The following is a 16,603-nucleotide window of genomic DNA, read 5'->3' on the forward strand; positions in this document are numbered from 1 at the left end:
GGCTAAGGATCTTTTGTATTTAGTAAAAGGTCTTTGATTCAACATTCACTTGAAATATATTTTGAAACATATTTTTGTATAACTATATAACGTATACATATATAGAGTGCGGGTTGGTCGGGTAGGGTTGAGGCTCAACCCGCACCCTACCCGACCTGCATGAGAACACTACCCGCACCCTACCCTACCCTACTCGCTACAGATCAGGTTAGCAACCCTATCAGATCAGGTGGGATTGAGTTGGATACCCACGGGTAGGGTGCATGTTGCCACCCCTAACCGACGTTTTGATAATTTGATGGCAAAATTAGTAATTTATTCTTTTTCATGGGATTAAAGTGATATAAAATAATTAATTTAGGATGGTTGAGTGATCAGATCACTAGTCAACAACACTTGATCAGCGATTTTGTGATAGATTAAATATTAGAATGGTCGACAGATTAGTCGTTAGCTTGTCAAATTGAAAGATATTGTGAACAAAAAAGATACTCTCCTTGTATCAACGAATGAAAATTATCTAGGTATTAGTTAAGGATTTAATTTTTATAAAATAAAAAAATACACAACCATCAAACATTTGATTGGATTATAAAATTTTTATTCAATAATTGGACACAATAAAAAACGATAGGAGTTATAACACTAGATCGTTTTTCTTTTAATTAAAATAAATAAAAAGTATATTTGTTCTTGACATATACATGAGCTGAAAGGTGACTCAAAATAGACATCACCCATTTCGCATGAGGGATCAGTCATCACACACGAAATGGGCCATTTCACATACTAAGTCCGTGAAATGGTTTCACACGACAATCAAGAATTAGGCTGGTCTAACGTATCTTTTGTGCTTGAAAGTTTGGAAATTCTAAACCTATTTCCTCTTGCAAAATGAGACATCAATGCAAATTTAGTACACACGAAATTGGGCTAGTCTAACGTACCTTTTGTGCTTGGAAGTTTGGCAATTCTAAAACTATTTCCTCTTGCAAAATGAGACATCAATGTAAATTTAGTACACACGAATTGGACCATTTTGCAGGTACTATACACAAAATGTATTAAAAAAATGCTTTGGCCATATTGGAAAGAAGAGAATTTTGAAGAGAAGGATAAAAGGAATACAAAGAGCAGGTAACTATGGAAACAATCTTTTTCTGGAGGAGCTTGAGATCTATTTGAGGAAGGAGCTAGAGCATATCCTTGATAAAGAAGAGATAATGTGGATGCAGAAAGTTAGGGACTAGTGGGTGATTGAAGATGACCGAAATACTAAGTATTATCATGCTCGAACCATCATTCGTAGAAGGAGGAACAAAATCTTAAAATTGAAGAGCTCTGAAGGGAGGTGGATTGAAGACCATGAGGAGTTGGCAAGCCATGTTATATCATTTTTCAAAACTTTGTATACAGATGATAATGAAGGGCCACCTTTCTTACATGATGTGAGGTCTTATCCCTCTTTAGACGAGAACATCAAGAAGAATTTAAAGAGGATGCCTAGAGAGAGAGAGAGAGAGAGAGAGAGAGAGAGAGAGAGAGAGAGAGAGAGAGAGAGAGAGAGAGAGAGAGAGAGAGAGAGAGAGAGAGAGAGAGAGAGAGAGAGAGAGAGAGAGAGAGAGAGAGAGAGAATCTATGAAAGTTCCAAGCTCGAACGATTTTTCTCCTAGATTTTCAAACAACATTGGGAGATGGTGGGAGAGAGTTTAACCAGTATGGCGAGACAAAAGTGGGTGGATCCAAACTTGATGAGCGATATCAATTCCACCCTTATCACGCTTATTCCCAAGGTGAAAATTCCAGATTCTATTACTCAGTTTAGACCTATCTCCTTATGTAACGTCAATTATAAGTGCATCGCAAAGATCATTGTGGAAAGACTCAAGCCTGCTATGTTGAATAGAATTGCCCTTTTTCAATCTATTTTTGTTCTAGGCAGGAAAATACTTGATAACATTCTTATAAAGTTTGATTTTGAAAATTCGTACAATCGCTTTAGATGAGACTTTCTCAGAAATTGCCTTCTAGATTTCAACTTTTCAGCAATTTGTTCACCTTGTTATGGCCTGTGTCTCCTCTGTACAATATAATGTTCTATGAAATGGGAGAAAAACTGAGGAATTCCATCCAACCCGCTAAGACAAGGGGATCTCATCTCACCATACCTCTTCATCATAGCGATGGATAGATTGTCACATGTTATAGAGGATAGTGTGGAGGCAGGAAGATGGACCTCAATGAGAGTTGGGTGCACGGGACCATCAATCTCTCACCTTTTATTTGCCGACGACTTGCTTGTCTTTGGAGAAGCTTGTATAGGCCAAATAGAGAAAATAAAGAGATGTATGGATCGATTTTGTCCTGTCTCTAGCTTGAAAATAAGTATCATTAAAATCACTGTTACTTTCTCTAACAATACTTGAAAGGAAGACGGAGAAACCATCTTAAATGTTTGTAATTTTTAAGAGAAATCAGTCCTGGAAAGATACTTAGGAGCCCTCATTAGGGGTGTTCATGGATCGAATCCGATCCGCATATCCGCGGTGTTTATCCGAATCTGATCCAAAAATTGCGGATATGGATCCGATCCGCAAGGCTTTCGGATCAGATCCGCACACTAATCGGATCGGATTGCGGATCTTGTGTTAGTATCCGCATATCCGTGTATCCGCAAAAATAAAGAAATAAATAAGTAAATATTCTTTTTATATTTTATTTCAACTAATAATTATCATATATGCTATATTATTTTAATTTATTATTTAAGAAAAGTATGTTTAATATTATTTTAAGAGTAAATATATTTAAAAAAATAGAAAAAATGAACTTTATTGATGTGTTTTTAATAATAATAAGCTTTTAAAAATATTTTTGTGTTTTTCGGATATATCCGATATCCGATCCGATTCCCAAATATGCGGATCGGATCCGATCCAACCTTAAAAACTACGGATATTGGATCCGATCCGATGATTTTAGTGTGGATCGGATCGAAATTTCGGCCATATCCGATCCGATCCGATCCGCGGTCACCCCTAGCCCTCATTAGTAACCACAGAAGGGGAAAATAAAAATTTAAAAATGTCCTTGATAGAATGGAGAGCAAACTGAAGGGGTGAAAGACCCAGTGCTTGTCTCTTGCAGGGAGAATCACTTTAGCCAAGACAGTTTTGAGTCTACTTACAAATTTTGATATGCAACATTTGAAACTACCAGAAAAGATATGCAACCAACTAGAAAAAGTCCAAAAAAAATTCATCTGGGGTGATTCTAAAGGACAGAAGAGAATCTATCACATTGGCTAGAGTACACTTTGCGAGCCGAAGATTCAGGGCAGAATAGGAATGAGGAACCTTCAAGCTGTCAATGAATCGTTCCTTATGAAGATGATTTGGAGGCTTATCACATAATTAGACTCACTATGGGCGAGAATTTTCATTAGCAAGTATATAGAAGGAAGGGAGGGAGTAGAGGGGCTGAGTAGAAGGGCAAATGATTCCACCCTTTGGAAAGAATTAATGAGATTATGGCCACAGGTGGAAAAGTACTGTAGATATGTGACTGGAGACGAAAAAATGCTCTTTTTTGGAAGGATAAATGGGTGTCGAATTATGATAGACTTGATAGAGCTGCCATCAATCCAATTCCCAGTTCTAGAAAAGATGATCTGGTTGTGGACTTTGTGAATGACAAGGGTGAATGGAATATCGTGGATATTCAAAAGTTTCTGTCTGAGCACATCGTAAGCATCATTAAATCCATCCCTCCCCCAACGAAAGATTTGCAAGATTCGATTTGTTGGTGATTAACTACTGATGGATGTTATACTGTTGCATATGCTTATAAAGAATTTACCAAGACAACAAATATTATGTGCACGTCCAAGTAGATGTCAATTTAGAAGTGGAAGGGGTCAAAAAGAATAAAAATTTTTATATGGCAGGTCTCTCATGGAAGAATTCTGACAGCAAGTAGAAGAGCCAGAATGCTGAGGACAAATTCAAATTGTCATTGCTGTATTGGACACCCAGAAACAACACTCCATGTTTTAAGGGGCTATTTGAGAGCCTCGAGAATTTGGACTGAACTCTTAAACCCAGCTGCCGTTGTGGTCTTTTTTGGTTTGGACTTAGAAGGGTGGATTAATTTAAATCATAAAAATGAACTTGGAAAGCACTCCCTGTTGGATTGGAAGGCACTCCCTATTGGATTGGAAAGATGAGTTTTTTGTAGATAACTGATTGATTTGAAAGTGGAGAAATCAAGAGATTTTTTCACCACCGTTCATAAGACTTGGGAACACCATTGTAGTGATAAAAAACACAGCTCAGAATTTCAAAAAAGCTTATCAAAGAAAACAACAAGGGATGAAAGCGAGAAAATTACAACCTGAACATAATATTCATTGAAGTATACCTCCTAGAGGATAGGTAAAGGTGAATACTGATGTAGCTATAGGAGAAAATGGGACAAAATAGGTTGTGGAGGTCTTCTCATAACACATGAGGGAGAGAGGTTGGCAGAATTTCAATCTAACCTAGGAAGTTGTTCGGTCTTGGAAGCAGAACTGTGGGGAGCTTACCATGGGATGAGAATAGTGTGGGACTTGGGCATGAGAAGGCTTATCGTGAAAGTGAATTCAACTGAGGCCTATGACATTTTGAACTGGAAGTTTCAATCGCAGAAGATCAGTGTCCAATTAAGAGATATACAGGACATGATAAATAGACCGTGGGAGCTTGCTTTCAATCACACCCTCCGTGAAGGCAATGAATGTGCTGATTGGCTTGCAAAAGGGAGCCTAGGGAAGCAATCTGATTTTATTTTTTTTTTGATTTACCATCAAGTGAACTCGTCAGGTTAATAGATTTTGAGAGAAAAAGAAAGTTAGTTCCCTATCTTCTAGAGAGTAGTTAGTTGTGGTTCTCTTTGAGCCTTGGCCCCTTAATTTCATTGAAAAAAAAATGCTAGGGAACCATCAAAATTTAATATTTTTAGCTATTAATGTCCTCTAACATTCCTTTTTAATAAAATGAGTAAATGGTCAAATTATTGCTCGTCCTCTAAATTGGTACTTGAAAGATTTTTTAATCAAATTCGTTTTTTAAAGATTTTAAATTAGTCATATTAGTCATTCCATTACTTCTATTATTGACGGCGTCAGAGTTTGTTGATGTGGTACGTTAAGTAACATTACAAGATATACCTAATAGTTCTAATTGACTATTAACATGAAATTAGATCAAATCAACCCCGAATTGAGGAATTTCAATGCCTCAAGTTCTCATCTTATTTAAATTTTAATTTGATATAATTTCATAAACTTATTATATGATAATAGCCCATTAAATTTTCTAAGTGTGTGTTATGGTTATTTAATGCATTACATTAGCAAAAAAATTATGAAAAAATTAACATGACTAATTTAAAATTTTTAAAAAATAAAATTAATTAAAAAAATTTAAAAAAACTAATTTAAAAAATGAATAATTTTTTAGGACTAATTTAGCTCTTAAAAAAATAACACACAATGTCAAAGATGTTTAGAATGGGTAGAAATTGTGTCTCAAACAGTGTATGAGTGCCAAACATGCTTTGTCTTGTAATTGTAAGTAGCCACGTCAAGAACCAAGGTTCGATTCCCAGTATAGCTGGGTTGTAGTGGAAAATCATCATTTGAAGCTCATGATTTACAATAAGAGGTGCAAAGAATAACAATACACCCTTATATATAACAACATATCCTCATTTTTCAAACAAAATCGATCAGTGTAATACATGAATAAGTTGGATCATTAAAAGAATACAAAGAAACTAACAGGAATCAAAATGATCTGGGCTTGGCAACAATGGTGGAATGCTTGAGAATGTGAAGACTAAACTGCCCTCCTTTCTCAGTGGTGTCAAGCTTGGACTGTCCAGGGGGAGGTAAGAGCTCAAAGTTTTGCACCAAACGTCCCAATGTGATGCCAAGTATAGGCAATGCAAGAATGATCCCCGGGCAACTCCTTCTTCCCACACCAAAGGGTAGGTACCTGTATTTTTGTATATATACAAATACCAGTATTAAATACGACACAATACATAATAAATATGATTATTTTATCATAAATTAAAGTTCGTGCACAAGATTAAAAAAATTTTAGTGGGACAGAAGTTTAGTCAAATCAGGGTCATTTTTTTCTAAATTGTTTTATAATTCTTGAACTAGATCTTATATGTGATGAAAAATTTGATGTAGATATTAATTTGTTTAGAGTATATATCATTTTTTAATCTCTAATTATTTTATTTGTTGTAATTCAAAAATCCTTAATCTGTCTTTAACTATCAAAGTAATTGTGATATGTCAAGAGTCACTACTTAAACCCATAACAAGAGCTACTTATACTAGTTTCTTTTGATTGTTGGAGACGTTTAAAAAATTTTAAATAATAAATGAGTGTTTTGTCCTTTAGATAAATAGTCACTAATTGAGAAAGATATTTAATTTACTCATTTGTTTAACGATTGGATTGGGAACTAAATCACTAATTTGACTAAAAGTTTCTTGAAGAATTTATTTAGAATATTGTTTAAAGAAAAAAAGTTGTAGTGGTATAAAAAAAAATAGAGTATAAACAATTTAGTAAAACATTGAATACAAATTAAATCCTAACAAATATAATTGAAGCATTAAAATACTAGTATTGATATGAGATGGTAAGATGGTAATTTGGGGTTACCATAGGTATTAGAAAAAAATTACCTGAAATCATTTCCGTTAGCTTCAACCTTGGACTCTTCTTCCAAGAACCTCTCAGGCCTAAACTCTTGAGGGTTGTTCCACTTAGCAGGGTTGTTAGCAAGCCACCATGCATTGACCAAGATCTTGCTCTCAGCAGGGATATCATAGCCACCAAGCTTTGCATCATGGAGGTTCATGTGTGGAACAAGGAGTGGAATCGCCATTCTTAGCCTTAGTGTTTCCTTGATGACTGCTTGAAGGTATGGGAGCTTGTGTGTGTCTGGCTCAGTTATTTGGTGTCCTGCTCCTAAAACTCTATCAATTTCATCTCTTACTTTCTTTTGGATTTCTGGGTGGTTCACTAGCTCAGCTATTCCCCACTCAATTGACCATAGTGTTGTCTCTATTGCTGTTTCAAAACCAAAAAAAAAAAAATTTAGTTACAATCAACATCCGTCACAACAATGCATTGCAAAATATGACCAACAATTGCACCAAATAACAATTTTTATATAAAGTTGATAACTAAAAATTAGACATAAGTAAATATATTAAATTAAATTATTATTTAATAATTTTTAAATATTAACTTTATACAAAAGACGAATATATTTAAATATCAACTCAACTTTCATTATTACTACTAGTCTACTACTACTACATCTAGATCCTTAAATTTCAAAATTAGCCCCCTAAATTCTTTAGTTTTACTTTAGTCCCAAAACATCACGTGTATTCTAATCAAACCCTAAGATGAACTCTAATTAATAATTATAGATCAAAACCTAGCTACCACCCCACCCAAATAAATGAAACATATATACCATAATTAATTGCTTTTAAAAAAATGTTGGACATTTATTTTAATGTGCACTAGGGGGTTGGTAGTGGTGAGAATGCTAAATGAACAAAAAAAATTTGAATAATCACAAACAAAAAATATAAAATATTTTTGCCACTATCCTGGAGGTAGGTAGACCAACTAAGGCTTTGTTTGGTTGGAAGGAAAGAAATAGAAAGGAAGGAAATAAAAAGGAAAGAAGAGAAAGGAAAGAAATTGAGTGAAATTTTATTTTCCTTGGATATGTTTGGATGAAAAGAAAATGAAAAGGAAGGAAATAGTATATAATATTATGAAAAGACAATTTTATCCTTAGATATTTTAAAATATATTAAAAATTAAAGAGTAATATTGAAATATTGATACAAAATATATTTTCCTTCCATTTTCCATCCATTATTGGAGGGAAAAAATTTTCAATAGGTCCCACCCATTTTTTTACACTATTCATTTTTTTCCTTTAACTTTTCCATTCAACCAAACAAAGAAAAATAGTTATTTTCCTTCCAATTTCTTTCCTTCCTATTTCCTTCCTCCCATTTTCCTCTCAAACAAACACACCCTAAATGATCACTTTCATAGTTTCATAGTATGTATATGGTCACCAATATTTGAAGTAAGAGTTGCTTTTTCAAATAATTGTACAATTAAGAAAAAAATTTCAATGAATTGTAGGTTAACCTGAAAGATAAGTTTTTTTAATCAATACATTCTCTAAAAAAATGCTATAATTAGATATTTGTAATAATTTTTCTTCTAAATTAAATATATTAAAAATTAAATTCAAAGCTTAATATTAAAATAAAATTATTCTTGAACGTGCTAATATGGTCAAGTGGGACCAAAAATAATTACCATGGTCACATGCATGTGCATCCCAAAAAGCTTGTTCATTACATGTTTAAATCTTAGATACAGAAAACAAAACACTTGTAATAATTATTGTTCTGATCATTTTACCTACCGTTCTGATTAAGTGATTAACTTTATGCTAATTCTATAGTGTTTTTGTTTGATGTCTAATTTTTATTTAAATTATTTTTTATAGTAATTTTAAAATATGAGTAATGTTAAGGATCAGTAATTTTTGTGATTATTAGCCATCAATTAGTCATTAATGATGATTTGATGGTGTGAGATTGATATGAAATTTCATCCAATGGCTCACCTTTTTTTGCTGGTTACATACTGACCAAAATTCATTAAAATTGCTAACTTCCTAGACTTTTTCTTAAAATATTTAAAAGTTTTTAATTTTTATACTTTTAAATTTAAAATTAATTATTTGACTTATTTTAATAGTTAAACAATACCTTTTAGACACCATAACAAACACCTTAACTTTATATCAACGTGATTAGGTAGGTAAGAAAAAGGCATTGGTATGAATTGAATCATTTCAATATATATATATATTATTGGTATACTAAAATTAACTACTAAAATATTTGTATATAAATATGTATGTAAGTTAATTTATTTTTAATATATATTTATATTTTAACATATAATCTATATTAATAGTTAATTTTGATAATTAATTTTAGTGTACACATTACAAAACTATTTGCAAAAATTAAAAAAGAAAAAGGAAAGTTGATTATTATTACCAGCAACGTTAATATTCTCAACAATGTAAAGAACGTTGTCCTCATTGATTTCGCCTTTTTTCTGTGCATCCAAAATGTGATCCATTGCGCACTTTAGGCCTTCGTTGTGGGTTCTCTTTGTGCTCTCTAGTTTCCTGTTGTTTATTCCAAAATCATAATAAATAATAATCCAAAGCACTTTATGAATCCTATTACTAAAAAGTAAAAACATTATTACTCATCATTGACATGCACATGTAGTAAATTAAAAGGAAAAGAAAAGCATAATTAAAATTCCACAATAATTATGATGATCTAAATAGTAAAATTATACTTAAATAAAATAATAAAAATAATTATAATAATTTCATTACCTAAAATATGTAGAAAGATTACTCCAGAATTAGCACTTTTAGTTGAAAAAGTAGAAAATTTTATTAATATTGACTCAAATATAAAGAAGAAATATTGATCCATCTTCTAACATTCTTCTAAACATAAAAAAAATGAAATAATAAGGACAAATTTACATTTAATTTTATTTAAGAAATCACTATAATTAAGTTTCATTGATTAAAAAATTATGATAAATCAACCAAAATGATAACAAGAGTGTGAAAAAAAAATTATATAAATTTTTAACACTAATACATTTTACAGTGAACTAAAAAAATCCCCGAGTAATAATTTTAAGTAAGATCTTGAATTTTCTAGCAAAAAACACCTATTTATTGTTGATATTTAATAATAAAAAAATAATAACTCAAAATTGTCAAAATTTAATTTAGAGTTAGGTTTATATTTTATAATGAAAGCTCATCAAGAGTCAATTTTACGTGAAATTGATAATTAAAAACAGTTAAATAAAAATTTAGTTAAATTAGTTAAATTATTTAACTTAGCAATCAACTTCATGTATCTAAATTTTTACCTTCATGAATACGAAGGAAAAAGGGAAATTACGAAATAGGACACATACTTTCTCTCCTCAACGAAATGGTCCTTGAAGAGCTTCAACCTAGTGTCCTTGACTTCCTTGCATATTTTCAAGTACCCTCTCAATAATGGCCTCAAAATGGGAATGAAGTCACCGTAGTTATACTCAAAGCTCTGAGCCAACCTACTCCTTTCTCCGTTCAGCAGCCGAAGCTTCTGGAACATTGGATCCTTCTCGCTCTCGAACCTTCTGTCGAACATTATCCTGAACATGTTGTTGTACATCATCAGCTGCAGCCTCCGCCGCAGAACCGTCCCGCTCGTCGCCGCTTCCGGGTTGTTTTTAACATCCTCCACCACTTTCGCCGCCTCATCCTCCCACCCATAACGGTACTGCTGCACCACCTGCTCGTTATAAAAAAAAGTGTTGTCCAAATTATTAAAATATTAGTATTCTAAAAATATTTATATTAATATATTTATTAAATTTAAAATTATTTATGGTCTTCAGATATTTTTGATGTGAAAAGATGATATAATTATTATTTGATAGAAGTTTTTAATTGAACATTTGTTAAGGTTAAATATTTATACCAAGACTTTAATTTTTTATTATAAATTATTTAAATAGTTTTAAGAGCAATTATTACCTTTTTAATTGTTATTAGTTATTAATATATTAACTATTAAATGCGCAAACTTTTATGGTGTGTTTGTTTGAGGTGAAAATAGAAGGAGGGAAAATGGATGGAAAGAAATAGAAAGGAAAATAATTATTTTTTTTTGTTTGGTTGAGGAGAGAAATGGGAGAGAAAGGAAAATGGATGAAAAAATATTGGTGGGACTCATCAATTTTTTTTTTCTCCAATAATGAAGAGAAAATGGAGAGAAAATTAAATTTCTCTCAACTTTCAATATTATCCCTTTATTTTTTTTATATCATTTATATTATAAGAATAAAATTATCTTTTTATAACTTTTTTTTTTCTTTGTATTTTCCTTTCATCCAAACACATCTAAAAAAAATAACAATCCACTCTATTTTTTTCTTTCCTTTTTTTCCTTTCTATTTTCTTTCTGTCTATTTCTTTCCTTCCAACCAAACATAACCTTAATGATTAAAACGAGTCAACTAGCCAAAAAAAATAGTATAAATAACACCATTTCTGCAACAAGTTTGCGAAAAAGCACGTGAGATCTAAATTAATTGGTCCCACAGAGTATAAGAAAAAAGAAACGTGAGAATTGAGGGAAAAACATTGAAAATATTGTTTTGGACTCCCTATATAACAATAGTATTTTTTAAAAGTGAAAACTCATCAATTATTAGTTAAAAATAGTTAAATAATAATTTTATTAAATATATTAAATTATTTAATAATTTTTAATTAATAATTTTATAATTATATTTATTTACAGATACAAAATAAAATTAAAAACACAAAAATATAAAATTATATTTGATTCAGATACACTAAATTAATATATTTTATATTTATTTAAATAAAAATAATAAAAAATTAATAAAAAATATAAATTTTTATTATTTTTTATAATTATATTTTTTATTTTTTTTAACCACAAAAATTAAATTTTTATAGTTTGTATTAATTTTTCACTTTTTTTAATATCTTATTTTATTCGGTTTTTCATAACCAAAACATCTCATATGTCGAAAGTGGCACGTGAATCTCTACGTTTTTTAAGACAAAAATGTTCTTATATACATTTAATTTTAGTTATCTAATTAATGCGGATTAATTACTCTTGTTTAATAACAAAGAAGATTAACGTAAAAATGATATAACTCAAGTAATTTCAGTAACGTAAATCTGTTATAACTTATAACACCTAACCTTGTTGGTGAAGAATGGTACGGTCATGATTCGGCGCATCTTGCGCCAATGTTCACCGTAGACGGTGAAGACCATGTCTTGGCCTTTACCGGTGAAGATGTCGAACACAACGTTTCGGGTTCGTGACCCGAATTCAACGCCTTGTGTGTGTAGAACCTCTTTCGCCAGCTCCGGCGACGAAACCACCACCAGGTTTCGCTGCCCCATGCGGAGGAGGAAGATGTCGCCGAATTTCTTCGCCAGTTCCGTCAGGTTCCGGTGGTTCAGGTCGTCGCCGACTTGCAGCCAGTTGCCGAAGATCGGTACCGGGAGTGGTCCCGGCGGGAGCTTGAATTTCCTCCCTCGGAGTTTGGAGACGGCGATGGAGACGACGGCGGCGAGGAAGAGTGCCAAGAGGACCTTCTCTAAGAAAAGGAGGTCCATGGTGATTCTGAATGTCAGTGGCAAAATGGTAATTTTATGGGAATTTGATGTTTCGGTTTGGTGGAGTAGAGGGCAGGTTGAGTAGGATTTATAGGGGGTTGGAGACTCGGAGTAGTGATTTATTTTATTTATTTTTTGTCTATATTTTGCTAGTGACATGTTTATTAACTTATTTTTTATTACTGTTTATGAAAAAAACTGGTATTAGAGTTAAGCTAAAGGAAAAATATTACGTTAAATATTAAATGTTAAAATAATAATAATGATAATATAATCTTTTAACTAAAAAAATTAAAATGTAAATGATAGAAATAATAATAATACACTATTAACTATAAACTTACGACTATGTTCTATGTATATCAAAATTAGCCATTAAAATTAGGGCAGTGCTACGGTGCGGATGCTTATTTTTTTCAGCATGTACTGAAAAGACGTGGCTATTGATAAACAGCAACGCGTGTAAAAATTGTTCCATTGAACGAGGCAGCTGCTGCATTAAGTTCAGCTGCTGCAGGTCTTGTCGGCTGTTTGGTTTCTAATTATGTGAAATTAGGGGTCATAATTAAGTTCTTGGGCTTTTTTGTTGTCGACTCACCAGGTATGATAAAGGAATGGGTTTGGGTTGTTAATGGACCTTATGAGTCCATGGAATAACATAAAAAAAAGAGTTGGGTTTAGTGGAAGTGTTATTTGACCTCAGAAACAATAATAATAATAATACAAAAATAAATTAATAAATTTATGTACAAATATATATGTGGTCTAATTTATTTTTAATGTATATTTATATTCTAATATTTATTTTATAGAGTTAATAGTTAAATTCGTTTCTGAAAGATCATCCATTCTTTAAATTAGTCCTCAAAAAATTTTTAGTCATATTAGTCTTTAAAAGATAAAAGGTAAGTCAAATTGGTTCTTTCGTTAATTAGATGATGACATGTTACGTTAAGTACCACGTGACACGATGACGTATCAGGTTAAGTGCTATGTGACATAATGACGTGATAGGTTAATACCACGTGTTACAAGATGATTGGTTGGCGTGTCAGTTCAATGACACCTAGCATGCCGCGTGTCACTTGACATGTAAAAAAATTATTTATAATTAAAATAGTTTCTGAAAGTCCAGACGTAAGTTATTTTCATTCCTAAAATTTTAAAAATTAATCAAATTAGTCCTTATATAAATTTTTTTATTTTTTTCGTAATATTAAATTTAAAATATTTTTTGATAGTATTAATTTTAATATATTATTTTTTAGACCTTAATAAACAAATTTTTTTTACATAAAATAATAAAAATAATTAAATTATTATTAAATTATTTTTTCATTATATTTTTAAATTGTAATTTTTTTATAGTGAATTTTTTTATTTAAACGAATTTATCATATTATTGTTGATTATATATTTAAAAATTTAATATTTTTAATTTATAGTTTTTTTAAAAATAACTGCTATATTTATTTAGTAAAATCCAAAATATTAAAACTTTTAGTATATAACTAGTTTTAATATTTTGGATTTCACTAAATAAATATAGTAGTTATTTTAAAAATTATATTAAAATATTAAAATTCAACAAGTGATCCCACAAATCAATTTTTCAATTATTGAGTTCTACCATATATATTAAACAATATTAAAAATTATAATTTAATAAAAATTAAAGATTTAAATTTTAAAATAACTACTATATTATGTAGTAAGATTTAAAATATTAAATTTTTAAATATATAATCAACAATAATTTGATAAATTCGTTTAAATAAAAAAAATTTACTATAAAAAAATTATAATTTGAAAATATAAAATTTTAAAATAAAAATGACAAAATAATTTTATAATAATTTAATTATTTTTATTATTTTATGTAAAAAAATTTGTTTATTAAAGTCTAAAAAATAATCTTAAAATTAGTACTATAAAAAATACTTCAAATTTAATATTATAAGCAAAAATAAAAAAAAATTATTAAGAACTAATTTGATTAATTTTTAAAATTTTAGGGATGAAAATGACTTATATCTAAACTTTCAGGGACTATTGTGATTATAAATAATTTTTTTACATGTCAAGTGACACGTGGCGTGTTAGGTGTCACTGACCTGACACGTCAAACAATCATTTGTGACTTGCCTACCACGCCATCATCTAACTAACGGAAGGACCAATTTGACTTCTTTTAAGAACTAATATGACTAGAAAAAAATTTTTGATAACTAATTTGAAAAATGGGTGATCTTTCAGGATGAATTTGACTATTAACTCTTATTTTATACTGAGACTTTGGTGACTAATTTTAGTGTAGATGTAGCAAGTTGATGATGATAATGATATATCAAAAAAATAATAATAACTAGTCCGCTTAAGCAAGTATCGAGAGTTCAAACCTCACCTTGTGCATACAACAACACATTCATTATCTAGCGACAGACCTTTAAATGAAGCTCAGATCTGCAACAGATTAATTTTAGTCGGTTGGATTGAGAAATACCGTAATAATAATGATTTTAGCAGCAAATTACAAGTTAAAACTACTTAAAAAATTAAAAATAAAATTTTAACCTTACAGAAATTAATTATGCCTATTTAATATAAATTAAAAATTAAAAAAATTAAATTAAAAAGTATTATTTATTATAATCATTAATTTAATTAATTATACGATAAACATATTTGGCCATATTCAATGAAAGTTTGGATTTTATGTTTTTGTCTATAAACTATAATTTAAATAGTTTAAAGATCGTAAGTTCAAATTTCACTTTATACTTTAAATAAAAAAAAAAAAATTTGAATTTTGACTTGTTTCGTTTTATTCAAATTTTTTTCAAGTGGCTTTAACTTGTAATTTGCTGCTAAGTTGTTGTTATTATTATTATTATTATTATTATTATTATTATTATTATTATTATTTCCAAGGTCAAATAACACTTCCACTAAACCCAATTCTTTTTTTTTTATATTATTCCATGGACTCATAAGGTCCATTAACAATCCAAACTCATTCCTTTATCATACCTGGTAAGTCAACAACAAAGAAGCCCAAAAACTTAATCATGACCCCTAATTTCACATAATTAAAAACCAAACAGCCGACAAGACCTGCAGCAGCTGAACTTAATGCAGCAGCTGCCTCGTTCAATGGAACAATTTTTACACGCGTTGTTGTTTGTTAATAGCCACGTCTTTTCAGTACATGCTGAAAAAGATAAGCATCCGCACCATAGTACTGTCCTTAAAATTAGTCATTAATATAAAATATATGTTAAAATATAAATATATATTAAAAATAAATTAAACTATATATGTATTTATATACAAATATATTGATAATTGATTTTAATAATTAATTTTAGTCTACAAATAATATTTTTGATAAATTTATTAAGGAGAAAAATTACTGGTGATGTGAATTTTCGAAACTTCTTCGATTGGTGACGTGAATTTAAGAAATATTAATAAGTGACAACAATAACTTATAAGTTATAACAAGCATTAAGGCAATGCATAAAATTTTTAGTAAAACCCTTCTTCGGTCTTTGATTTTTTTTTTTTAAATTTAGATAATTTATATTTTAATGATTAAAAAATAATAGTTTATTTTTTGTTTTTTTCGTTAGATGTATGAGTTTTCTTTATGGAAATTTTTAGCAAAAAATTGATAGAAAATGCTTATATATAATATTAACTTGTATTATCTGATATTTACCTCTCTTATATAGATAATAATTATTTGATTGAAATTGTTTATTGTTTATACCATTATTAAAATAATATTATAAAAAGATAATAATTATTTAATTTGGATATAATTTTGATGATTATGTAAAAATTAAATAGTCACAAATAAGTGATCATCATTTATGTAAGACTGATAAAAATAGGTCATACAAATTATATTATATGTAAGTATTTTTTGTTATGATCATTTTTTGTTAAAATTTCTCACACAATAACTTATGCGTCTAATAAAAAAAAAAAAGATAATAAGTAAAATGTCATTTTTCAATATTAATATATTATATATGTATTGTTTAAACTATAAAAAAATAGAAGTGGAAAAAGATTTTTACTCAAAAATTTTTTATGATTGTGGTGTGCGAGTGTGAGGAAATATGGGGAAGTAGTTATTGAGAGAGAAGAATCAAGAATGGAGGGTGAGGGTGGCTAAGCGTGTGTATGTGTTTGGGGGTAGGTGAGGACCCAAGGGGGTTGG

At 29.8% G+C, this 16,603-nt stretch overlaps 1 protein-coding gene across 1 annotated transcript; it reads right to left on the reverse strand.

Annotated features, from left to right (window-relative positions):
* Window positions 1–5,624: 5,624 nt before the first annotated feature.
* LOC130971517 (trans-cinnamate 4-monooxygenase) lies at window positions 5,625–12,419 on the reverse strand. The gene is made up of 5 exons (XM_057897119.1): window positions 11,953–12,419; window positions 10,140–10,501; window positions 9,182–9,315; window positions 6,752–7,139; window positions 5,625–6,038 (listed from the first exon to the last, which is right to left on the reverse strand). Exons 1-5 carry the CDS (start codon window positions 12,373–12,375, stop codon window positions 5,828–5,830), a joined length of 1,518 nt encoding a protein of 505 aa, XP_057753102.1. The 5' UTR covers window positions 12,376–12,419; the 3' UTR covers window positions 5,625–5,827.
* Between the last annotated feature and the right edge of the window lie 4,184 nt (window positions 12,420–16,603).

This window comes from Arachis stenosperma, chromosome 1 (assembly GCF_014773155.1).
Source record: "Arachis stenosperma cultivar V10309 chromosome 1, arast.V10309.gnm1.PFL2, whole genome shotgun sequence".
NCBI classification, from domain to species: domain Eukaryota; kingdom Viridiplantae; phylum Streptophyta; class Magnoliopsida; order Fabales; family Fabaceae; genus Arachis; species Arachis stenosperma.